The sequence below is a fragment of the Panulirus ornatus genome, chromosome 48 (assembly GCF_036320965.1).
Source record: "Panulirus ornatus isolate Po-2019 chromosome 48, ASM3632096v1, whole genome shotgun sequence".
Lineage (NCBI taxonomy): Eukaryota > Metazoa > Arthropoda > Malacostraca > Decapoda > Palinuridae > Panulirus > Panulirus ornatus.
In genome coordinates, this window is record NC_092271.1 from 11,562,806 (window position 1) to 11,590,095 (window position 27,290).

At 42.3% G+C, this 27,290-nt stretch overlaps 1 protein-coding gene across 1 annotated transcript in view; it reads right to left on the minus strand.

Annotated features, from left to right (window-relative positions):
- Nucleotides 1–1,168: 1,168 nt before the first annotated feature.
- The window catches only part of LOC139763972 (cGMP-dependent 3',5'-cyclic phosphodiesterase-like), a 274,331-nt gene continuing 248,209 nt past the window's right edge, over nucleotides 1,169–27,290 (minus strand). The window contains exons 7-12 of the mRNA XM_071690450.1: nucleotides 14,284–14,394; nucleotides 7,106–7,313; nucleotides 6,296–6,470; nucleotides 4,673–4,815; nucleotides 4,176–4,348; nucleotides 1,169–1,356 (exon numbers count right to left, since the gene is read on the minus strand). Of these exons, the coding sequence (XP_071546551.1) occupies nucleotides 1,179–1,356; nucleotides 4,176–4,348; nucleotides 4,673–4,815; nucleotides 6,296–6,470; nucleotides 7,106–7,313; nucleotides 14,284–14,394 (988 nt within the window). The 3' untranslated portion in view covers nucleotides 1,169–1,178. The remainder of the gene's footprint in view (nucleotides 1,357–4,175; nucleotides 4,349–4,672; nucleotides 4,816–6,295; nucleotides 6,471–7,105; nucleotides 7,314–14,283; nucleotides 14,395–27,290) is intronic.

Consider the following 27,290-nt stretch of genomic DNA (forward strand, 5'->3'; position numbering starts at 1 on the left):
ATTGATGAAGCCATTACCCATGTCAACCAATCAATATTCATTCATTTACAATTGGTAAGATCTTCTTTAAGGTGTTTTACATAAATCAGTTAATCTAATGTAAAATTATTGCTATAGGAAGCATATACATGATGTTCCTTACCATAAAATATAACTAAGTATTGTGAGTGTTTAACACAGAAAAACAATTGTACTGTAAGTTTTTCAATGTTTTTTTTAACTTAAATAAATAGAACTTTGTTGCGTATCATCTGATTTTTGATTATCAGATAATATCATCATCCTTTACTTGTAACAGTTTTAATTGCAATGCACTGCAAATTTCTTATTTCTGTCTTTCATTCTTTTTTTTTACTAAACTAGGGTGCATTTCAAATTCTTTTTTTACCCTGCTGTTCGGGTTCTTCCTTAAGGAATAACCCTAAATGACGACCAGAGGAATTCATGACACCCATGGGCACAGAAAGTTTCAACAGGTTACTATGAAGTGGCTGGGAAAAGAACCTAACTGAAGTTTACAAAAAGGGAACTTCTAATCTGGAGAAAGTGCTGCAATATGCTGTCATGGTGTATGCTTCCATATCTGTTTTCAATCTAATGCTGAAAATGAAAAGTAAAACCTTCTGTAAGCTACAGAAAATCTGTGAATGCACAGAAGGTTTGGCTCTTTACATAGCACAATATACAAATTCTGGTTTGACAGTACACTTTTCCTCAAGTACATTTTATAATGTCCAGTGGTACTATCACAGTACTAATTTTCATAAAAGCAGTAATGCAACCTTTTTACTCCAAATTTCTGACAATAGTGCAAACCCACTGTAAAAACCTATGAAGTAGAATCATGAATTCCTTGTAGCACAAACGCATCAAGTACTTCCTAGTATTCATAACTGCATACCAAAACATGTATGATGTGAAAATATGTATTCATAAAAGAAACAATGTATTAAAAGTTTGAGTTTCCTTCCTAATACAACTCCACAACAAAGCACAACCTTTAGAGCAAAACTGCTCTTACCTTTGTCACCTGTAGCATATCCATATTTCCATCAAATAATGATATAAGATCTGGAAACTTTTGCTATGATCTTTCATATTCTGAAGATATATTTTAGTCTATTCCGTAGATACCAGTATGAGAAGAAAAGTCATCATTAGAAGTGTACTCAAAATTTTCAAGTCTCCTCTTTTTCTAATTCTTCCTCTAGTGAATCATCTTCAAACACTTCTAGCGAACTTGTAGACTCTGGTTTCCTTCTTTTGTAAACATCTCGTAGTCTTGACCAATTTCGTCTATTAGCTTTAATGTTGTTGTAAGGCTCTTGTGCATCAGGGAACAATTTTGCTACAATTCTGAAAAAAAAGTAAGTAGCACTTATTGTAAGTTTCAAAGGATGAAAAGCCATTTCTCTACCATAGGAAGAACCCTGTGAGCAACTGAGAGCATTTGTTCAGTGAAGGGTTTAAAACACACTTTTACCTTTCAAAAGGATTCCTCCTTTCAACCATCATAAAACATAGTAGGTCACAGGACTCAACAAACATACTGCAACTCATCCAGGTATGTGATGTCAAAGTGGAAAGGCAAGTTTGTGCCAAGCAACCATCCATCCTCATTCAGAAGCTGACTGCTAGTTTCTGAGCCTTAGGCTTGTTTTCTGTGAGAAATCTAAAAATGTGTTTTAGATATGGAAAAGGGGCAGGAAGGGAAAGGAAAATAAGTTGTTTAATATAGTTATGCCTACAATAGAAAGTGATTTTCATCCTTTAAACCCTAAATTTCCTTAACCATGAGGAGATGCCCTATGAGTTATCTTAGAGCACACTCACAAGAAATAAGGACTTGGAGAAAAACCTAATAGTAAATAGAGGACCTACCCTTCATGACTTACCCAAGTATTTTCTGATATTGGTATAGGAAAAGATACAAAAGGAAGTACAACCAGATGTTGAAGAAGCATCAATGAACAAAACTGTATTAAATGTCAAGATCTGAGTTCCTAAATTCATCTAACAAGAGGTTTCTGACAAAACCAAGGTAGATGCTACCAGCCTAATATTAAACCCTATCAAACAGCTCTGATTGTGAAAGGAGAACCAGTTTCTTCATCCAAAGGGAAATATATTTCTTGGCCTATGAAGATCTGGACAACAGTGGACTAAAAAGCTTTTTCTACACAAATTGATTTGGTAGGTTAAGAAAAGTATATACTTTTCTCTCAGTGAATCAAACCCTCTGTTGCAAATGTTGTACAAGAAAACTAATTTTCTCACTTTTATGAATGCTTTGTTCAAGTCAAAGACTTACTCCATGGAACAGAGTGAGGAAAGCAAGTCTGAGAACAGGGCAAACCAATTTGGCTCCCTGTGGACTAATGTCCAACATGTCATTAGACAGGTGCTCCTCACCATGTAAGAGTAACCATGAACCACTCTCACACAAAATGCTAAGTGGAAGCTCAACCTTCCTACAATTACTAATTTGTAAGACTATTTTCTTTTCAAAACCAGCCAGATTCCACTGTCTTTGTTAGTGAACATAAGACCCAAGTCTCATGATTTTCTGAGAAATCAAAATGGTGATAACCCATGAGCATAAGCTACTTTATCCATTTCTAAAATTTCAAGTAACTCTGCAAATTGAAACCTACTTTGGGACCTAATAAAAAAAAACTGCTGACTAGCCATTGCCCAACATGCCAAGCACTCCTGGAACCAGTTTTGGTCCACTGGAGGTAAGGTACCAGAGGATTAACCAATGAAAAAACAAGATCAGGAGGTTCTTACAATGTTGCCTGAAGCTGAAGGTTATCAACATAGTCTTCCACAATATCTGTATCAGGTATTTTATTATATTCATCTTCATCTTCAGCTTCCATGGGACTCTACAAAAAGGCAATGGTCAACAGCCAAAAATCCACATCAGTACATGTAGGCAAAGCAATGATACAGAGTCCACAAAAAAGGATTGTCCATCACCCATATATTTTCAAAGGCAATACATGGTTAAGGTTTATTGCAGGTACAAGCATATGATGCTCTCAGGGCAATTTTTGAGACTAGTATTTCTGCTGGTGTGAGCACCAGTAACCTGCCTCAGTGTATCTTTAAGGAAGGGTGACTTTCTGTACTCTCCTGGTTGCCACTTCATGTTTGGAATCTTACCTCTTAGTTCTATATTTCTTCCACCTGCACTTCAAATAATTGGCTCTTACCTCTCTAAGGAGCAGAAAGCCTGAATTCTAGCTCAGAATTAAGAAAATGTGGGTATACATGAAATTTTTTGAAATGCTCTGCATTTACAACACATGATCAGGCAGCTGCTTCTTCCAACATCTCATCAGCACCTCAATTCAATCAGATCAAGACCCAATGAACCTGAAACATGGAACTAGAATACTTTATGAACCTTGACATCTCCATGTCCAGATCAAAGGCCAAAAGAGAGATGACAAAGACTTATATGTAAGTGTGAAATTGCCTTTGAAAACATATGGGTAGGCAAATAAGTTTTTCTGTGGAAACTGTACATGCAGTGCTTTACATATGTAGCTACGAATAAAGCCAATACATTGTATATCATACATGACTTTGCTATCTATTTTCGATGAAAGCTTTTCCCTACATTCACTGTAGCATGGCACATGCCGAATGCTATCTGACTTATTCAATAGCTTTACCTTTATGAATATTTTAGTGTTACAGCTAAAAATAAAACTGAAAATTTACTGAAAGCATCCAATTAGTAATCAACTATATATCTCAGAAGAATTATCAAGAACATGACAGGATAGTAGTCACTGAGCTCTTGTGTCATACATGTACTTACTCACTGAGAGAAGAAAGAATGTGTTATATAAATGAGAAAAGCATATCAAACAAAAGGTGTGAGATGGTTGACTGTCTGCAAACTTAGCACATATTTTAGGCACTACTATGGGTTTCTGACACCAAAATATATAGATGCTCATTCCAGTTAGTCTTTGATATTAGAATCCTGCTGATGGATGTAAGACTGAAGTGTGAAAGTTCTGCATTTTACTTCGCCTGAAACTAACGACACAGTTCATGCATTATAGATTCATATTATGCAGCATATATACAACATTGAAAATTATGCTATGCAGAAACTCTTCATACAAATTGATCATTAATGAAAAAACTGAGCTTACTCATAGACAGGAATAGCCACATCGTCTAAGAACTGCAGCTGAAGTTCTGGAATGAATGCCTTCTCTCGATCCATCATCTCCAAGGGCATGTTGCCCATTGCTTTCTCCAGATCTCCTTGAGTAAAGAACTCTTTGTAGATGAGCTCTGCAACATGCTTTGAAGACTGCCAATCCTGCAAGAAAGTTGTTTAAAAAACCACATCACAGTAAATAGTAATAAAGCCAGTGCAGAAATATAATTAACTTTTAAAGACACAGAATATACACCATTTTAACCCATTTCTGCTTTTCCTTCTATTTTCTATACAAGTACCACTTTAACCCATTCAGCTTTTCCTTCTATTTATTCATAAGTGAAACTATGATAAAAATTTCATTTACTATTTCTCTTTTCCATTATGATCTCAACCTCCTGCTCTTATACCTCCACTTTCTTTGCTTTACTTCTCTCTTTATCACATACAAATTACTCCAAACACTTCTTCAGTATGTCTTACCTTGGTCTGATCAGATAAGTCTGCAGCAGTCATAAGCAAACAGATGAGGAGTTCATGATGTCTTTGGTTTTGGGGGTCATAGCCACTTTCAGCAACCTCACGAAGTTCTGACACAATGCGAAGGTGATGAGCCAAGTCCGTCGCTGGTGGGATAAATGATATTATCAGACTTCTTTTTTTTTGATAAATTAGAGAACACTAGAGTGAAATGTTGTACAGAATACAAAGCTGTTAAACAGATTATATCAACATTTCTTTCTTGGCTGGAACTGCCCTGTGAGTATGAGATACAGAGTTCAAAGCTCACATTATTTAGACAGATAAGCTCATCTGGCCTCTCGTGAGGGGTAAACCCTCCTTTCTTGCATGGACAGGCTCCTATGCTGTATGTATCAAAAGGCTTTCCCTGGCTCATTGTCAGTCAACAATGTAAGTCACACAGGCATTTACAACATTTTCTTATCAGTATTGTGACAATGTTTCAATTCTTCTCTGGGTCTACCTACTTGAGATGAATCCTCTCACTTTTTTGTTTTACAAGGTTTTTGTACAACTATTCTGGATGTCTAACTGTAAGATTAAGTATTTACTATGAAATTTCTATACTATCTACCATTAATACAGTTACTGATACTATCTACCATTAATACAGTTACTGAACTAGAATTCATGTTTTATTGTTTTTTCATTTTTTCTCTGTAGCCATCTACTTTTATGTATAATCCCTTTCCTAAAGTTCATGTTCTAACTTTTAACTTGAATAATTAGTAAACTCCATCATTGCCATGAAGTTTATGCCAGCTAAATGTTTGGTTCACTTAAAAGATGAAGCTAATGTCTACTAGTGGGTGGGAAAACTAGAGACTCCCGAGTGCCATCAGGTACATTTCAGAATTCTGTTCCTACTTAAACGGCCTGCACTCTTTCAGAGTTCAATCTTAAGATATTCTCTTTTCACTTCTCACGGTACATCATACCGTGCACTAAAGTCAATTCACTAGATTCTCCCATGTGGGGTAAGCTAGAGCTCACTCCTTAAACAAGTGGTCCCAACCCTACCCAAGCAAGTTTACTGGAGGAAATAAGGAGCCTGCTTCCTATAAAGGGATTGAATCTTGGTAAAGCCATCAAAGGTGAATGGGTCTGAGAGTCTTTGTATCTATTTCAGCAGTGTTTTATTCTTTAACTGGTTAGCTACATATGTCTTGTGCTTTATCAATATGTAGCGGTGAGAATATCTCTGTATCTTTTAAGGCCATATCCTCTAACTGTAGGAGTAATGGATGATCAGGCTACTTTAGAAGTAGGGACCCATATCAGTGTGATATGACCTCTGCATAAAAAATGAGCTAAACTACAACCCATCATACTATTAGGCTTACAACAGTTGGACCTCCAAACAAAAAACAGTGCCTAAAGGGTAGTTACCAAGACAACATTTCAAGAAGCCTGTGATTCTTCTCTTGATCATCAAGTCTGGACACATACTCAACTGTTGTCTCTTAGATTGTTGAATGAGATTCTGAGCCCACAACAGGGCCCCACAGCTCAAAATCTGGGTTATATTGACCTTTCAAAGGACTTCAAAATAAATTAATCCCTCTCCTTGGTAAAATCACTTACCTAGAATGATATCTCGCATCAGGTCAAGGAATTGAGTATATTCTTCTCTACTGAGATTCTCCAGGAAGTTGCAGTCATCTGTATTTAGTATACACATGGCCTGGGCGAGATGGTGTCGCTCCATTACAGACCCTTCAGAAGAGTAGAGGGATGCCAAAACAGAATTGCTTGCTACCTGTTTATGATAAAAGATACAAAAATATGTAACTTACACTTCAACTATGTATCTATTTGCATATACTTAATAAACAAATATTCAAAAACTATATACTTAAAGTGAAAAGTAAAATCTACAAAAACAAAAATATATGGAGTGTTTGGTAATATTACAACACATTATCCTTAAATCTGCTAAGACTTCATATTTGTAAAGTCACTTCCAACTTCAGCAAATGTGAGCATTGCCCTTGGGTAGAAGTTTGAAAAGTCCAGGGTAACAGCATAATCAGCTTTCACACAAAGTATCACTGAAAATGATCCCATGCCTTTTCTTGTGATCAAAGCTATGTATTATCAGAGCAAATCAAAACCTAAAAAACTGACAGACTTTTTTATGTATTATACTCCCATCTAGACATTTCCAACTCTTGATTATATTTTCTATGCTGTCTTGTAAATCTACCAGCAAGACTAAGGGTGAAAAATATGAAAATTTCCTCCCAAGCAGGAATTCTATTATCAAACAATTGATAAGTCAAAAAATTTCATGTTGAAATATATCATCATAAAGCAAATGTTATTTCAACAAAACACCTATCAAATCAATATTTTGCCACTATGACATATTCATGTACATAGAAAGTGACCCACCTGGAAAGAGTTTGTTGTACCCCGATGGTCTAAATCATGACACATAGAGGAGACGATAAGTGCTAGAGCCTCAAGGTGAGTGAGGGAATTTGTCTCTGTGAGGCACAGGTTATCCAGGAGCAAGAAGGCGAAGTGGGTTACAGAAAAAGCATGCAACCAATTGTGGTATGGAGGATCACGATAACCTTTTCTTACCATTAGCGTAAACCTGGTAAATAAGATGTAAACATGTTACACTTCAATAGAATGAATATATTTTCTATTACCTTTCTTTTCATATAGCAAGGTAGCTTGTGCACAACTCATCATATGCAATAAAAAATCATGCACATATCTACTTATATTTCAGCAATCTAAAGATACATATGCACTGTCCTGTTTTAGGTTTGGTTTTCCTCTTTATCTCAACTACTCAAATATCCTTTTATCTATTCTTTCTCCATGTTCATACCATCTCAAAACCTACTCACAACAAAAACATAATAAGTATACCTTAGCTAAAAATGTCTCAATAATAATAATGAAGTTGAAAAAAAGTGTGGTAAGAGTAACCACTGACAAATTACTTTCAACTGCCTCTAATGTGGCTGAACATGAAAGTTGCACAAAAATACTAGATTTTAGACCCAAATGTTCATGATCACATTGTTCAACATAAAGAAATGCCTGTTGTCTAAAAATCACCAATTTATGAAAAAAAACTGAGACGAATACATCAATTCAACCACCAGTATAAAGCTTATATGTATATCTGAAAATAGCAAAAAGAAACCCTAAGGAGTTTTACAGTTGTGTTAGAAGCAACAGTCAATACCTAGTCAACTGTTCCATTAATTATAGATAATGGTGACTATTCAAAACAACAAAGTCATGGCAAAGATCCTAAATTCTATTCATGCAATTGTATCTACAACTGTTGGCACAACTCATGTCCTGAATCTAATGCCATTGTGCTACAAGATTCTGACATAAAAGATGAGGATATGTGCATACCAGTGATACTAATAGAATTCAAAGTGAAGACAGTATCAGACCCAAATAAGTTTTATCCAAGGACACTGAAGGAGCTAACTGCTCTTTTCATTAAATCACTTTTTAAAGGAAAGTTCCAAACGACTGGAAATTTGCCAATATACAATGATATTCAAAAATGGTAATATGGCCCTGCCTAGAAATTATTATCAAATGAGTTTTCTGTCTGTAGCTGGCAAACTTATGGAAACCATCATTTGGAAAAATCTGCAATAATTTAGAGGAACACCAGTATTGTTTTCATTGAAGTCATTCATATCTGACAAATCTTGTTTTATTACTTTTATGAAATTTTCAATAAGTTCGATGGAAGCACTTGATGTCATTTACTTAGATTTTCAAAAAGCATTATAAAAAAAAATAAAGTTAAACATCAAAGGTCATTAACAAAAGTCGTCACATGGAGTAGTACTTCGATGGTTGGGAAATCAGCTGATAGCCTACAAACAAAGTAATAACTATGGTCAAACATAAGAATGGTTAGACATAAGTGGTGTGTCACAGGGACCAGTCTTGAGACAAATTTTCTTCTCACAAACGTTGACGATACTAATAGTGGGCTGCAGTACAAGCTATCAAAATTTGCATGGTATACAAAGCTAGCAAATGAAGCTACAACATAAACTGAATGTCTAAAGCTTTAAACTGACATAGACAAACTGATGGACAGGGCTCACGGTGACAAATGAAATCTCATATTGATAAGTGCATATCTTTACATATCAGCAGTAAAAATGAGAGGGCAAGCTTGAATATCAGTTTTGATGAGCTCCAAAATGTAAATGAGGAGAAAGGTGCAATAATCTCTGCTGACCTAAAGCCAAATAAGTAGTACACAGAAGTGGTAAAAAGGGGAAGAAAATTGTTGGATTCACAGGTAGGGCTCTCACATTTAAGTCTAGGAAAATTATCCTTACTCTTTACAGTTCTTTTGTGTGTTCCCACCTTGAATGTTGTGTTCAGTTTTTGCTATCCTACTTGAGAAGACACACAGACAAACTTGAGAGTACAATGGTAAGATACGGAGATGATTCCCGTAGGAGAAACAAATCCTATGAGAAAAGAAGTTAAGAAGTGCCTAGATAATCTCACCATAACGAGCTCAAGGCTAGATTCATTGATTCCTCTTAGAGTGATGGATACAAACTCATGGATAAACATTGTAATTCAAATGACACTAAGTACTTCTTCATCTGGATTGTTAACATATGGAATGATTCACTTATCAAAGCAGTTTGATAAGTATTGGAAGACATACAAATGGTTCAATCTGTTTCTTATCTCTTCCAGGATCTGCAGGACCAAGTGATCTCTAACTGTCTGATAACCTTTGCATTCAATAACTGTCATGGGTATTGCCAGATGCAGTTCAAACATTAGTGTAAACTAGGCAGCCACATAATGTTGGGGAGCTTACCCAGGAGAAAGAATTACTCACTAGCTCCATACCACAATTCAGACACTAAACAGCAAACTCCCGACACCTTACCGAAAACAGAAACTTAACACCTAATGAATGAAAATCTGGCAATTGACCAACAACAGAGCAGTGACTATATCTGGCTTTCTTACACTTGACCATCAAACAAGAGCTCACACCTGACTAGCACAAGACTTCCAAAAACTATATAGCAATATGAGTCTAAAAGCAGACTTTGGTGAATAAGAGGTATGAGACATCTGACCCCCAAATCCTAAAAACTAAAAGACTTTGCACATCTGACCAGCATTAACAAAAGACCGGCAACTGACCTACAACAAACATTGATGACCAAGCAGCAACAGGCATTTCTAACAAGACCAGCAACAGTCTCTGATGGTTGATAACAAATCCAGCAACAGGCTCTGATGACTGATCATTTACATATTTTGATGACTGGCTAACAAATGCTAGAAACATTATAATTTTCAGATTGCATAGGTCTTTGACAATCACTCAGTAAAAGTCAGCTCTGAAAGCCGATACAACTTCTGGTAAGTGAATAGTAAGAAAAATCTGATCCCTGATTAACAACAGACGTAAGAACTTAGTAACATCAAAGTCTGGCAATTAGTAACAAGCACTGGCAATCAATAACAAACTGAAAACTAATCACAAACTTAGTTAACAAACATCAGGTACCAAGTTCTCATTATGACCATATTGCAATACCCTTTCCTCCTACAGGTTCAGGCACACACTTTTAAGCCGAATAAGTGAGGAAAGACCCATCAAGGTTGTTGTTCCAAAGGTACATAATTAAGTTGGTGTGCCAAGAGTAAATTTTATGGCATGCTTTAAACTTAGATCCACTAGGCTTTTGGCTCTGGTTGATGGAGAATGGGTGAGTTGCCGATGGTGAGCGATGGGTGGGTGGGTGGAGATGTCGACCAAAGAATGATGAACAGGCTGTTTTGATGAGAAATACAGAAGAGACTTAGCAGACTGTGGGTTTAGTGCCTATCAGAGATGAGTGCATATTGACCGTCTATGGGTGGATATCTCACTAGTTCATAGGTAGACTGGTCAGCTATGTGAAGGTGAAGCAGCTATTGCTGGGTTGCTAAGTATGGTCACTGCTTTGTTCGATGGTGGGTGGGTGTAGGTCTGGTCGTTAACAGTGGATAGGTAGAAGAATGTGGCGATCAGTGGTGACTGAGTAGGTTAGCCGCAGAAGTTGACAGTGGGTGGGTGGTGCAAGTGAATTTCTTAAGAGAAGAGTGGGTGAAGTAAGCAGTCAACACAAGGGAGTGGTTGGGTGAGTGGACTGGTCAATGGTGATGGCTGTAGTTGATGGACTGGTCAATTGCAGCCAAGTGTCTAAGAGGAATGTTCGACTCCTTGGGTGCAACTAGTGGAGTAGTAAAGGATATATGGGTGGGCTGACTTATGGAGAGTGGGTGTGATGGTTGATGATGGAGGGTGGGCAGCAGGTTCAAAGCAAGCAACAACATTAATGGATTAACCACATAATATTCACACAAACCCTGTCTGACACCCTAATGTTAGACTATGCTTCCAGCTTAACCTTAAATATCACTTCCTTTATTTCTGTTACTGTCACTCATCATCACACACCAACATTCACCATCACAATTCCTGCCACAGTCATTGTCGAACATCCACATTTCCTTAGCCAAGGTCACTCATCATCACTTATGCCTCATCAATAAAGGTTACTTACCATCACTACCTCAGCCAGGATCACTCAACATCACTAACTCAGTCACTCACCACCACACAACCACAGCCTATCACTCATCACTCGCATCATAATTGACATCCATGATCAGGATGGGAAACAACCACAGAACATTTGGAACTTCAACTGTAGCTGCTATCGCAATGGACAGTGACATGATTAGTGCAGTGGACGATGACATGACAGTGCAATAAACTCAACAACAGATGGGCTTAGATTAGCATCACTTCAAGTGTCTGGGTCATCTACACAAGGGATGGTGTACAACTAATTCCCCTACATAAGAGACCATATCTTATTTTGTTTATTTACAAATTTTGAAATAAATTCAGCAAAATCAAGGAGGGGGAAGATTGTGGATGGCAGCCTTGTGGAGGAATGGACATATCCCTAAGCCCCACCCTTCCTCGACAGCTAACAAGGTGGACCCTGGCGCCCCGGGAGCCCTGCTGGCAGCAGCTGACCTCGCTAAGGGCTCGTCTGGATCACATGACACCTACAGCCAACCCTCTTACTTTCACACCCACATACTATCACTTTTACCAAGAACACAGCAGCTCAGCTTTTCCTTACACATATCTCACCAAAACATCAAAAATATTTGAAGAGGGTTCATGAAGAAAGTCAAGAGGATTCAACATATAGCAACTGTGCAATCTATTTCAAAATACTTCAATATTTTCTATCCTCTAAAAGCTATGATGAACAAACAAATTTGTTATAACCTCTTTTGGACATCTGAAGCTTGATGCCCTATATTGCACAACTAACTAAATCTGCCTCTTTGGAACTGGGAGTTCTGGTCAGGTGCTGCAAATTCTTCCCTTCTGAACAGTTCTCTGATTAACCTTGGATCAATTCATTCTTGAATGGAGTAATGCTCTCACATCTGGGGAGGTTCTAGCTCTGTATACTTAGAGAGAGAGAGAGAGAGAGAGAGAGAGAGAGAGAGAGAGAGAGAGAGAGAGAGAGAGAGAGAGAGAGAGAGAGAGAGAGAGAGAGAGAGACCAAAGGAAATCAATGTTATCAACTGTCAATCTGACCTTAAACCTTAACTCATTCTGCACCACAAAGTTGGCTCTTTCCTTTTTATGTTGACATTACTTCACTCTTTGCTCTTGTGAAGTGACTTCAAGTGTGCCCCCGCTATGTAATATTGTACTTGCAAGCTGTTTCTTTCCCTTTTTAACCCTCAGATGTATTTCCTGATGGTCATGATCTAATACTTTTTAAAAAATAGCTAGTCCCCGTTCCTGCAAAATCTCTTCTGTAGATTTTTCTTCCTGCTTGTCTCTTTAACCCTTTCTTGTTTCAGTAAAGCTCTGGCCTTGGTGTGGACTTAAGTCTTTGACTGCAGACTTCGTCATAAAGATTGTAAAAAAAAGGTTTGACAGGCAGCTGTCAAGTTGGGGTTCGGAAGTGAGAAGTGTGTGCTCCTTTATGAAGTCCCAAAGACTATGAAGTCCTGACAAAACCAGGGATTGAGGAACATCAAGTCACATGGTCACATGACTACAGAAAATTTTCTCCAGACACTTTTTCAGATTTTAGATTTCCAGGATTCTTTCTTCCTTATGGGTATCAATGAATTCTCTGCCTTCAATTGATTTAATTGCAGCTGAACTCGTCATTTTTAAGAATATATGAATTATCTCGTTGCTTCTTGCATCAAGGTGAATATATTTATGTTATCTCGATTGCAAGATGTAATTCAACAAATTTTTAATAGAGTCTTTCTTCTTGATAGAATAGTTTACATTTTTCCATAGTTACTTTTGGTGCTTTATTCAAAAGGACACGTGAGTATCAATAGTTCCTAACACTATAAGTTGTCTACTACAGGAGCGGTTGCGCTCCATTTCCCGGTGCCTTCTCCCTCTTTCATTCTCTGTATCCTATATGCCAACACTACATGATATTCATCATCTTTTTAAGTGTGATCAGTATGGCTTTCATAAAATCAGGAGTGTGTGATGACCTTTTGCACCCACTAAACTCTTAAAATTCTCAACTGTTAGCCACCAGACCGTCTTCTGTGGTATATATAACCTCATCCCTGCTCTCCCTTCCTCTGATATTCCTGGTGTCTGTATTCGTGATGTGGGAGACCTGATCTGTGGTCCTCGTGTTTCCACAATTGTATGGTCTCTCATGATTTCTTCACTTTTTATGTATGACCACAAAACTGCAAACAAATTTATTTCCTGTGAAAAACTGTAATTTCCAGGGATCAATTGTTTGGAAATTTTGGGATAATGATTCTATCACCTAGCTGATTCGATCACCACTCCCGCTCCGTCACCACCATGACTCCATCATCACCACTCGCTCCAATGACAATCTTACTCCCTCACTTCATCACCATTTTGACTTCATCAATATCCTTGAGCCACCACCAATCCTACTCCGACATCATCCTGGCTTCATTACCACTTTCACTCCATCCCCATCATCTGTGCTCTCTCAGTACCCTCACTCCATCACCACCCTTGCTCCATCATCACTCTCACTCCATCACAACACTTCACTCCCTCACCATACCCTACGGCTCCCAAGGACAAACCCCCCTAAGGTTCTGTTTTTCCTCTTCCTTCCTTGGTGTGTCATCTTCAATGAATACAGTGTAATACATAAATGAATAAATGAATAAATAAATAAATAAATAAATAATGAATAACGACTTATTGAATTTGCAGCCATTATGCTGAAAATACACGACTGAGGTCGTACATATATTACGCAAGTGGGAGATCGTGTGTGTGTGTGTGTGTGTGTGTGTGTTTTCAAACTTACCGGTGCACCGTAAACCAATTCTTTCTTATGCTAGCTTACTCGATGACCTTGGTTAAACTTATAGGAAATATCCCAGCCAAGGTCTCGCACAACCCCTGGGGATATCCCACACCATTCTCGGTGACGCATGACGACCTCATGCAACTGAAGAGGAAGGAGGGAGACACTGACCTGGCTAGGGATTCACGGCTGAGTCTGAACTTGTTGATCATGCCGAGACTTTCCATCATGGAGACGACAGCGAGTGGGGTGCGGGACTCCGGCAGCAGGCGCGGGAAGTACCTGCAGGGCAGAAGAGAGTTATCAGATGAGGGGAATATCTTCGTCCCCTGCATAACTAGAACAACATACTAAAGAAAAAAGAATGTAACGTGTTGATGAATCCTCATGAAATAAACACTTTAACATTGACAGAGCACAAGGCACAAATTAAAGTAGCTACAATCTGACCAACGACTGTGTTCTGACGCTGGAAAATCTGTCTCATTAATAAAAGAAACGCATATCACAAGAGAGATACAAGAAAAAAAAATCCTGTTTGGCATCACAGAGACAACATTACATATAGATTCTTTGAATTAAGGAAACGATAACAGAAATCTAACGGGAATTAAACAGAAAAACAATACAAGGAAGAAACAGATTCGATCGAGTAAATGAAATCTGGGTGGGAGAGGCCGTAGAGTTGACCGTAGGTGGGGTGGTCACAGGAGGTGCGGCGGGTGACTGACTGACTGACTCTGCTGGTGTGAATGCCAAGTTGGCTAACTCCCGAGCCTGGAACACACTCCTCCACTCCACTAAGAGGATACTGATACAACTGGTGGAGGCTTATTCCAGCGGCACTGATCCGTGCACCTGGTCTGAGCCACACGACCTTCCCCAACTTTGCCAATATAAAAACTTCCAGGAGAGATTACCACCTGTATTACTGATATTAATCTATGCTGACAAATGCATTAATCAAAACAAAAATATCTTTACCCTACCACTATATATTTCATACGCCAATAATGCAATAATAACACCAAAAACAACAACAATAATAATAATGATAATAATAATAATAATAATAATAATAATAATAATAATAATAATAATACATACATAAGACATACATACGGTACATCACTCAAACTAGAATTTTTCAAAGCTTTGGTAGAGTGGTCATTGATTGACATTCCTCTATGAGTGCTATCCAATCTCTACACTCACACTCTCACACACACACACACACACACACACACACACACACACACACACACACATACACACACACACACACACACACACACACACACAGAGGCATAGGTTTGTGCATGAACAACCATATACAATTAAAAAGGAATAACCAAGTGTCCCTGGACGTAAGAAGACAAAAGCGTTCACAGAAGACTTAGGCAAGATGGGGTACCACAAGGAGGCACCACTTCCAAAGCATGAAGATGGGGGTACCACAAGGAGGCACCACTTCCCAAGCATGAAGATGGGGGTACCATAAGGAGGCACCACTTCCAAAGCATGAAGATGGGGGTACCACAAGGAGGCACCACTTCCCAAGCATGAAGATGGGGGTACCACAAGGAGGCACCACTTCCCAAGCATGAAGATGGGGTACCACAAGGAGGCACCACTTCCCAAGCATGAAGATGGGGATGCCACAAGGAGGCACCACTTCCTAAGCATGAAGATAAGGTCACCACAAGGAGGCACCACTTCCTAAGCATGAAGATGTGGGTCACCACAAGGAGGCACCACTTCCTAAGCATGAAGATGGGGGTACCACAAGGAGGCACCACTTCCCAAGCATGAAGATGGGGGTACCACAAGGAGGCACCACTTCCCAAGCATGAAAGTGGGGGTACCACAAGGAGGCACCACTTCCTAAGCATGAAGATGGGGTCACCACAAGGAGGCACCACTTCCCAAGCATGAAGATGGGGGTACCACAAGGAGGCACCACTTCCTAAGCATGAAGATGGGGTCACCATAAGGAGGCACCACTTCCTAAGCATGAAGATGGGGGTACCACAAGGAGGCACCACTTCCTAAGCATGAAGATGGGGTCACCACAAGGAGGCACCACTTCCTAAGCATGAAGATGGGGGTACCACAAGGAGGCACCACTTCCTAAGCATGAAGATGGGGGTACCACAAGGAGGTACCACTTCCTAAGCATGAAGATGGGGGTACCACAAGGAGGCACCACTTCCCAAGCATGAAGATGGGGGTACCACAAGGAGGCACCACTTCCTAAGCATGAAGATGGGGGTATCACAAGGAGGCACCACTTCCCAAGCATGAAGATGGGGGTACCACAAAGAGGCACCACTTCCCAAGCATGAAGATGGGGGTACCACAAGGAGGCACCACTTCCCAAGCATGAAGATGGAGTTACCACAAGGAGGCACCATTTCTTAAGCATAAAGATGGGGGTACCACAAGGAGGCACCACTTCCCAAGCATGAAGATGGAGTTACCACAAGGAGGCACCACTTCCTAAGCATGAAGATGGGGGTACCACAAGGAGGCACCATTTCCCAAGCATGAAGATGGGGGTACCACAAGGAGGCACCACTTCCTAAGCATGAAGATGGGGGTACCACAAGGAGGCACCACTTCCTAAGCATGAAGATGGGGGTACCACAAGGAGGCACCACTTCCCAAGCATGAAGATGGGGGTACCAGAAGGAGGCACAACTTCACCGGTACCATAACGGTGTACCAAGAGAAAGTCCCACCTCACAAACTACAGGAGAAACCCTTGAGGTTAGAGAGTATGGGAAGGTGGTAATCATTTCCGCAGACGAGGTAGCTGACTCAGCTTTAATAAGGCACCATCGGAGATAAAGCTGGGCTGACAGGTATATTAACTGGTACCCTGTCAACGAAAATTTTTTTTTCGATTCTAGTAACAAAAACAATAATAATAATATTAATGATAATAATGATAATTATAATAATTACAATAATAATTATAATAATGATAACTAATAATTATGATAATAATAATAATGATAATAATGATAACAATAATAATAATAATAATAATAATGATAATCAACTCAGGGACGAGGGATCTCTAGTGGAGGAAGGTAACGGTGGCGAGGATGGTGCAGCACAGTTTAGCGGAACTGTCAAATGAGGTGCAAGTGATGATTGGAGAAAGTCGGGAGGGCTAGTGAGTTAAGGATCAAGGATAATCTTGCATGCTCTTTCCCGTATCGTTTGCGTTAGCCTGTGTTGTGTAGCTGATAAAGGTGACGACCAGGCAGTGAAGGCTTAGGTCACATTGAGAAGAATAAAAGTCGTACGGATATTGCAGAGTTCAGATGCAGGAAAGCCAAATGCCTTGTGTCCAAGACCAATGTGCAGACCTGAAGGGGGGATAAGGCCTAATCAGGCACTAAGGGATAATACACGACTGTAAGCAAGACTTATGTACAAAACTACGGCCTTCGTTTCTTCAGTGGAGACGTGGTTGCCTTTGGTTCAGTTCTAGGGGCTGTTAAGGTGTTGTGCTGGGCACTGTTGTTAACGTTAATATCAACAGTACAATCGCAATGTATTTCCATTGGGCAAGTACATCCATCAAGGAATCATTTATGGGGATGAGGAAACCCCAGGGACCAGAGGGGCACCACAGACGCGTGGCGTGTGATTCGAGACCAAGAGAATAATGCCTGGAAAGTCTGGAATGGGGCCACGAAGATATCTTCAATGGGGGCCATGAGGAAGTTTGCCACTGGGGCATGGAGAAGTTTTACGAAGTGCTACAGCGTGAAAATTGCTTGAACATGGACCACTTGGAAGTTGTGGGATCCGATTTCATGGAAGACATGTACGAGTTGGACGTACGAGAAAGTTTCATGATCTGTAATCATGGGAAAACTCGGAACTGGGGCCACACAAGAGAGTTATATAGGCTGGGACCACTGCAAACAGTTGTACGAGTTGGGTCCATGTAGGACAGTTGTATGAGTCTGGATCATGGAGGACTGCTGTACGAAGCGGTGGGATCCCGTAAGACATCTGTATGAGGTAGAGTCATGGAAGACAGTCACGTGTGCTGGAACCACAGAGGTCTTCTGTACAAGTTCGGATCATAGAGGACAGCAGTAAGAAATGGGACCACGAGGGAGAAGACTGATGAACTAGGACCACTGGATGATCGTGTGAACTGGAAAAAGATTGAATTGGCAAGGCTTACTACAGAAAACCAAAATATATTTCCCTGGGCTATTGGAACGCTGTAATGGATGGGACTGCGACAATGACGCATTACGTGACCACGGAAAAAAGACGCATTGATTCCGACCACAGAAACGTTGCACTCGCAGAGTCGTTGGAAAAGATTTAATTATTCAGACCAGAAAAACGTAATCAACGAGACGACAAGTTGCATTTGGTGAGACAGTGTTGTATGAGCTGAAGGTGTCTGGGACGACGGGAGAGACGCATCGGTTGGCACGACGGGGTAGAGGCATGACGCGAGAGAGGCATTAGCTGGCATGACGGGAGAGAGGCATTAGCTGTCACAGCGGGAGACATACATTAACAAGGCGGGAGAGGGACTTATGTAACACGACGTGACACAGACACATGAGGACTACAGGATAATTACACTGACACGACAGACAAACAGTGTTCCGTGTGTGTTGTAGGACCTGGCGTCATGGCAGAGGTGAGGGATACTGCATATCATACTGTCAGACTGGAACAGGTTAATCCACTAATGGCTAATATGATTAAGGATTTCGGTTAACCCTGACGTCTATCTGACACCAGGAGGAGGACTACGTGACACGCATACGTGACACGCAGGAAGAGCCAATTTACAGCCACCAAGGCAAGAATGACACAATTAAGTTGGGGGTTTTCCTTTTCTATTTTGTTGCTTGAAAAATTTCATGAAACTGAGAAAACTGCTCGACCAGCTTCATGAAACTGAGCAATCTACTCGACCAGCTTCATGAAGCTGAGCAAACTACTCGACCAGCTTCATGAAACTGAGAAAACTGCTCGACCAGCTTTATGAAACTGAGAAAACTGCTCGACCAGCTTCATGAAACTGAGAAAATTGCTCGACCAGCTTCATGAAACTGAGAAAACTGCTGGACCAGCTTCATGGAACCGAGCAAACTACTCAACCAGGTTCATGAAACTGAGCAAACTGCTCGACCAGCTTCATGAAACTGAGAAAATTGCTCGACCAGCTTCATGAAACTGAGCAAACTACTCCACCAGCTTCATGAAACTGAGCAAACTGCTCGACCAGCTTCATGAAACTGAACAAAGTACTCGACCAGCTTCATGAAACTGAGAAAGCTACTCGACCGGCTTCATGAAGCTGAGAAAACTACTCGACAAGCTTCATGAAACTAAACTAACTACTCGACCAGCTTCATGAAACTGAGCAAACTACTCGACCGGCTTCATGAAACTGAGCAACCTACTCGACCGGCTTCATGAAGCTGAGCAAACTACTCGACCAGCTTCATGAAACTGAACTAACTACTCGACCAGCTTCATAAAACTGAGCAAACTACTCGACCAGCTTCATGAAACTGAACTAACTACTCGACCAGCTTCATGAAACTGAGCAAACTGCTTGACCAGTTTCATGAAACTGAGCAAACTACCCGACCAGCTTCATGAAACTGAACAAACTACTCGACCAGCTTCATGAAGCTGACCAAACTACTCGATCATCTTCATGAAGCTGAGCAAACTACTCGACCAGCTTCATGAAACTGAACTAACTACTCGACCAGCTTCATGAAACTAAACAAACTACTCGACCAGCTTCATGAAACTGAGCAAACTACTCGACCAGCTTCATGAAACTGAACTAACTACTCGACCAGCTTCATGAAGCTGACCAAACTACTCGATCATCTTCATGAAGCTGAGCAAACTACTCGACCAGCTTCATGAAACTGAACTAACTACTCGATCAGCTTCATGAAACTGAGCAAAACGCTCGACCAACTTCATGAAGCTGAGCAAACTGCTCGACCAGCTTCATGAAACTGAACAAACTACTCGACCAGCTTCATGAAAATGAGTAAACTATTCGACCAGCTTCTTGAAACTGAACAAACTACTCGACCAGCTTCATGAAACTGAGTAAACTATTCGACCAGCTTCATGAAACTGAACTAACTACTCGACCAGCTTCATAAAACTGAACTATCTACTCGACCAGCTTCATGAAACTGAACAAACTGCTCGACCAGCTTCATGAAACCGAGCAAACTACTCGACCAGCTTCATGAAACTGAACAAACTACCCTACCAGCTTCATGAAACTGAACTAACTACTCGACCAGCTTCATAAAACTGAACTATCTATTCGACCAGCTTCATGAAACTAAGCAAACTACTCGATCAGCTTCATGAAGCTGAGCAAACTACTCGACCAGCTTCATGAAACTGAACTAACTACTCGACCAGCTTCATGAAACTGAGCAAACTACTCGACCGGCTTCATGAAACTGAGTAAACTACTCGACCGGCTTCATGAAGCTGAGCAAACTACTCGACCAGCTTCATGAAACTGAGTAAACTATTCGACCAGCTTCATGAAACTGAACTAACTACTCGATCAGCTTCATGAAACTGAGTAAACTATTCGACCAGTTTCATGAAACTGAACAAACTACTTGACCAGCTTCATGAAACTGAACAAACTGTTCGACCAGCTTCATGAAACTGAACAAACTACTCGACAAGCTTCATGAAACTGAACGAATTACTCGACTAGCTCCATGAAACTGAACAAACTACTCGACCAGCTTCCTGAAACTGAACTAACTACTCGACCAGCTTCATGAAACTGAACAAACTACTTGACCAGCTTCATGAAACTGAACAAACTACTCGACCAGCTTCATGAAACTGAGCAAAGTACTCGACCAGCTTCATGAAACAGCAAACGAATAAAAATGCTTGCATTCTGCAGGAAAGCGAATTCAAGTTAGCCGAGACTGAGGTCAATTCCAGTTTCCAGACGCACACAGAGTTCCAGGTACTTCTGTGCATTTGAGGGTTCCAGCAACTCAGTGCTCCTGGAATTTCCAGGAGTTAAGGATATTAACGATTTCCAGTCAGGTGAGAGCATGACGGGGCTCTGAGTGGATGAAAGAGGGGGGGGTGGGGGCTCAGGTGAGTGCATGACGGGTTCCCACGTGAGTGCATGAGGAGGTTCCACGTGAGTGTATAAGGGGATTTCAGGCGGGAGCAGGAGGGTGTTTCCAGGAGAGTGCACCAGGGGGATGCAGTTGAGTACATGAAAGCGTTCCAGGCAAATGCATAAGTGCAAGTGGAGGTTTCAGAAGAGTACATGGACGGTTCCATACGAGTGCATGAGGGAGTTCTAGGCAAGTTTACGAGGGAGTTCCAGGTGAGTCTTTGAAAGGGTTCCAGGCGAGTCCATGAAGGGGTTCTACACTCGATGCAAAACTGGAATCCAGAACCCTAGCTATGAGGAGTTGACAGACAAACAAAAGTGTGTTGATGTCACTAGCCACACTGTGGGGATATCACTAGCCACAATATGGTGATGACACTAGCCACAATATGGTGATGACACTAGTCACACTGTGGTGATGACACTAGCCACAATATGACGATATCACTAGCCACAATATGGTGATGACACTAGTCACACTGTGGTGATGACACTAGTCACACTGTGGCGATATCACTAGCCACAATATGGTGATGACACTAGCCACAATATGGTGATGACACTAGTCACACTGTGGTGATGACACTAGTCACACTATGGTGATGACACTAGTCACACTGTGGTGATGACACTAGCCACAATATGATGATGACACTAGCCACAATGTGGTGATGACACTAGCCACACTGTGGTGATGACACTAGCCACAATGTGGTGATGACACTAGCCACAATATGATGATGACACTAGCCACAATATGGTGATGACACTAGTCACACTGTGGTGATGACACTAGCCACAATGTGGTGATGACACTAGTCACACTGTGCTGATGACACTAGCCACACTGTTGTGATGACACTAGCCACACTGTGGTGATGACACTAGCCACAATATGATGATGACACTAGCCACAATGTGGTGATGACACTAGCCACACTGTGGTGATGACACTAGCCACACTGTGGTGATGACACTAGCCACAATGTGGTGATGACACTAGTCACACTGTGGTGATGACACTAGTCACACTGTGGTGATGACACTAGCCACAATATGGTGATGACACTAGTCACACTGTGGTGATGACACTAGCCACACTGTGGTGATGACACTAGTCACACTGTGGTGATGACACTAGTCACACTGTGGTGATGACACTAGTCACACTGTGGTGATGACACATGACACTAGCCACACCGTGATATCACTAGTAACACTGTGGTGATGACACTAGTAACACTGTGGTGATGACACTAGTCACACTGTGGTGATGACACTAGCCACACTGTGGTGATGACAGATGACACTAGCCACACCGTGATGTCACTAGTAATACTGTGGTGATGTCACTAGCCACAATGTGGTGATGACACTAGTCACACTGTGGTGATGACACATGACACTAGCCACACCGTGATATCACTAGTAACACTGTGGTGATGTCATTAGCCACACTGTGGTGATGACACTAGCCACAATGTGGTGATGTCACTAGCCACACTGTGATGTCACTAGTAACACTGTGGTGATGACACTAGCCACACCGTGATGTCACTAGTAACACTGTGGTGATGTCACTAGTAATACTGTGGTGATGTCACTAGTAACACTGTGGTGATGTCACTAGTCACACTGTGGTGATGTCACTAGCCACACTGTGGTGATGTCACTAGCCACACTGTGATGATATCACTAGCCACACTGAGATGTCACTAGCCACACTGTGGTGATGACACTAGCCACACTGTGGTGATGTCATTAGCCACACTGTGGTGATGACACTAGCCACACTGTGGTGATGACACTAGCCACACTGTGGTGATGTCACTAGCCACACTGTAATGTCACTAGTTACACTGTGGTGATGTCACTAGTCACACTGTGGTGATGTCACTAGCCACAATGTGGTCATGTCACTAGCCACGCTGTAATGTCGCTAGTTACACTGTGGTGATGTCACTAGTCACACTGTGGTGATGACACTAGCCACACTGTGGTAATGTCACTAGCCACAATGTGGTGATGTCACTAGCCACACTGTGGTGATGTCACTAGCCACAATGTGGTGATGTCACTAGCCACACCGTAATGTCACTAGTTACACTGTGGTGATGTCACTAGTCACACTGTGGTGATGACACTAGCCACACTGTGGTGATGTCACTAGCCACACTGTGATGATATCACTAGCCACACTGAGATGTCACTAGCCACACTGTGGTGATGACACTAGCCACACTGTGGTGATGTCATTAGCCACACTGTGGTGATGACACTAGCCACACTGTGGTGATGACACTAGCCACACTGTGGTGATGTCACTAGCCACACTGTAATGTCACTAGTTACACTGTGGTGATGTCACTAGTCACACTGTGGTGATGTCACTAGCCACAATGTGGTGATGTCACTAGCCACGCTGTAATGTCGCTAGTTACACTGTGGTGATGTCACTAGTCACACTGTGGTGATGACACTAGCCACACTGTGGTGATGTCACTAGCCACAATGTGGTGATGTCACTAGCCACACTGTGGTGATGTCACTAGCCACAATGTGGTGATGTCACTAGCCAAACTGTAATGTCACTAGTTACACTGTGGTGATGTCACTAGTCACACTGTGGTGATGACACTAGCCACACTGTGGTGATGACACTAGCCACACTGTGGTGATGACACTAGCCACACTGTGGTGATGACACTAGCCACACTGTGGTGATGACACTAGTCACACTGTGGTGATGTCAATGGTCACACTGTGGTGATGACACTAGCCACACTGTGGTGATGACACTAGCCACACTGTGGTGATGACACTAGCCACACTGTAATGTCATCAGCCACACTGTGGTGATGTCACTAGCCACACTGTCGTGACGACAAAACCTAAAGAATGATGTCACGTACCACAGTGACGTTGAAGGAGAGGTGATGACGACATCGCTGAGAATGACGTCAAAAGACCAATGATTAGAGGACTGCGTCACACTACGTCACAAGTTCATGAACCACGTCACAAAGACCACGTTACGACGTCAACATCCAAGGTAACACGTCACCAAGCCAAGGGATGACAACAGCAATCAAGTGGCAACATCACAAGCCTCAGGGTGAGTAGCAAGCTCGGGGTATGACGTGGTGTCACAATATGAAGTGCTGCAAGGTCGTTGCGTCGTGCTGCAAGGTCGTAGCGTCGTGCTGCAAGGTCGTAGCGTCGTGCTGCAAGGTCGTAGCGTCGTGCTGCAAGGTCGTAGCTTCGTGCTGCAAGGTCGTAGCGTCGTGCTGCAAGGTCGTAGCGTCGTGCTGCAAGGTCGTACCGTCGTGCTGCAAGGTCGCACCGTCGTGCTGCAAGGTCGTACCGTCGTGCTGCAAGGTCGTAGCGTCGTGCTGCAAGGTCGTAGCGTCGTGCTGCAAGGTCGTTGCGTCGTGCTGCAAGGTCGTACCGTCGTGCTGCAAGGTCGTTGCGTCGTGCTGCAAGGTCGTACCGTCGTGCTGCAAGGTCGTACCGTCGTGCTGCAAGGTCGCACCGTCGTGCTGCAAGGTCGTACCGTCGTGCTGCAAGGTCGTACCGTCGTGCTGCAAGGTCGCACCGTTGTGCTGCAAGGTCGTACCGTCGTGCTGCAAGGTCGTACCGTCGTGCTGCAAGGTCGTAGCGTCGTGCTGCAAGGTCGTAGCGTCGTGCTGCAAGGTCGTAGCGTCGTGCTGCAAGGTCGTACCGTCGTGCTGCAAGGTCGCACCGTCGTGCTGCAAGGTCGTACCGTCGTGCTGCAAGGTCGTACCGTCGTGCTGCAAGGTCGTAGCGTCGTGCTGCAAAGTCGTACCGTCGTGCTGCAAGGTCGTAGCGTCTTGCTGCAAGGTCATACCGTCGTGCTGCAAGGTCGTAGCATCGTGCTGCAAGGTCGTACCGTCGTGTTGCAAGGTCGTACCGTCGTGTTCAGGGATGATGCCGTCGTGTCGCACGGTCGCAGCGTCGTACTCAAAAAGCTACAACCCGGTAATGAAGAAACATCAAACTGGTGAAGGCGACGAAGACCCCAGTATGACCGACACACTAGACAGAAGACGATCCGTCTTCCTGGTAAGACGGTACGCCGTGGTCGCTTGCCTGTGCGAGGGAGAGGGGGTTTCCACACAAGACGCAGCCTCTTACCACAACACCGGAAGGTGAACTGTCTGCCAATCAGCACCAAAGATCTGCCTCCAGAGCAAGGGCAAGACTACTGTTGTGTCATGATGCTGAACGTTCATAAACCGAGTGTAAAAGATGGGGGGACGCCCCTGTGAATGGAGAACACTCTCCTTGTACTGTCGACGTAGACACGTAATCAAAATCAATCAAGGACTTCCAGAGAGAAAGACGGACATGTGAGAGACAACATGACACACAACCACACGCTGGCACCGATACACCAGACCCATACACAACGTTCGTACCTACCGCAGTCCTACTCCTACTACACTCGCCAGAACACAAGATCAAACGGCAGTGCTCTAATTTCTCACAAGTCTGGCAGTTGGTGAAGGCTGGATTTGCGCTGAAGAAAAAATAAGTTCCATAACCCGAGGCAGTCAGGGGAGGTATACCTGGCGAGGGATGTTGGCGTGGAGACAGACAGATACAAGTAAGGGGAGAGACAGGTACGTGTGAGGGGAGAGACGGGTACATGTGAGGGGAGAGAGAGGTGCATGTGAGGGGAGAGACGGATACATTTGAATTAGGCGGGTGAGCTTTGGTGTGCTGAGCGGGTGTCTGTGTGTGCGTGTGTGGTGTGAACAGGGAAGATGTATGATGGAGTGGAGAAAATTCCTACAAGTATCTACGTAAAGATTTTGCCCAAATGGTAGGGTTAGCGCGTGGCGTTCACCGCACGTCCTGCTTCATGTATGACACCATTTCTCTCTGCCGCCTCATGCCTTGGTGCAGCCCAACACGGAGAAAGGAGACTTCTAACCCTTCCATCTTTCGGTTCATTGTTCTCATTTCTTTTTTTTTCCAATGTCCTTCATACTTACTAACTCTCATCTCATTCCTAATATCCCATTTCCTTTTTTTTTTGATCATCATCAATCCGGCTTCCGTGGTGTGAGTTGTGCTGGAGATCTCTCCTATGTGACTCACCTCTGGTCCACCTCCCTCAGGGATTACGGGGAATCCTTGTGTCGTGACCTTCTACATTTCCAGAGCATTTGAGAGTATGGCACAAGCCTTCGCTTTCTGAACTTCCTTCCTTTGGCTCTTCTGCTTCTCTCTCTCTCTCTCTCTCTCTCTCTCTCTCTCTCTCTCTCTCTCTCTCTCTCTCTCTCTCTCTCTCTCATGTCCAGTACAGAGCTTCCTCTCGAGTCAATACGATGTATAGGTCGCTGATGGAGAGGCCTCCCACCTCTTGTCCTATCAACAGTGGTGTTCCTCAGTGTTCTCTCCACTCGCTTACTCTCTACGCTCCATAAATGATGTTCTCTCCATCTTCTATCCTTCTTCACTATTACGCTGACGACTCTACACGACACGCAAGTCACTTTCACTCTCCTCCTCACTTAAACATTCGGTCTCTTCTCACGCTGAACATATCTCCTCTCTGAAATCGAACCCGTGCGGCATCTGTGAATGGGAAATCATCCACGTAGTAACATTCACTTATTCTATAACAAAACTTCCACTTATAGCACTTTCTAGATGTCACTAGTTTCCCCTTTGAACAATTTCAAAGCACTTTAATTCAACCTTGTAATGAAAATAACACAAACGTGTTGGCCATCACTGTATCCGTCATTCTCACCTGAAAACCGCCACATAGTCAACGTCACAAAACTTGCTTCCTCCTCAAAGCTGGAGGCACTGTATAGGTGCTATTATCATTCCTGGTAGCTGGTATTTCCTCCACATTTCTATACACCAGAGTGGTGTCAGAAGTCGTCAGTCTCATTCTCGGGCATCACTTCTCTCCAGCCGACAACCCATTCTCTCTCATGTTGCAGCTGCT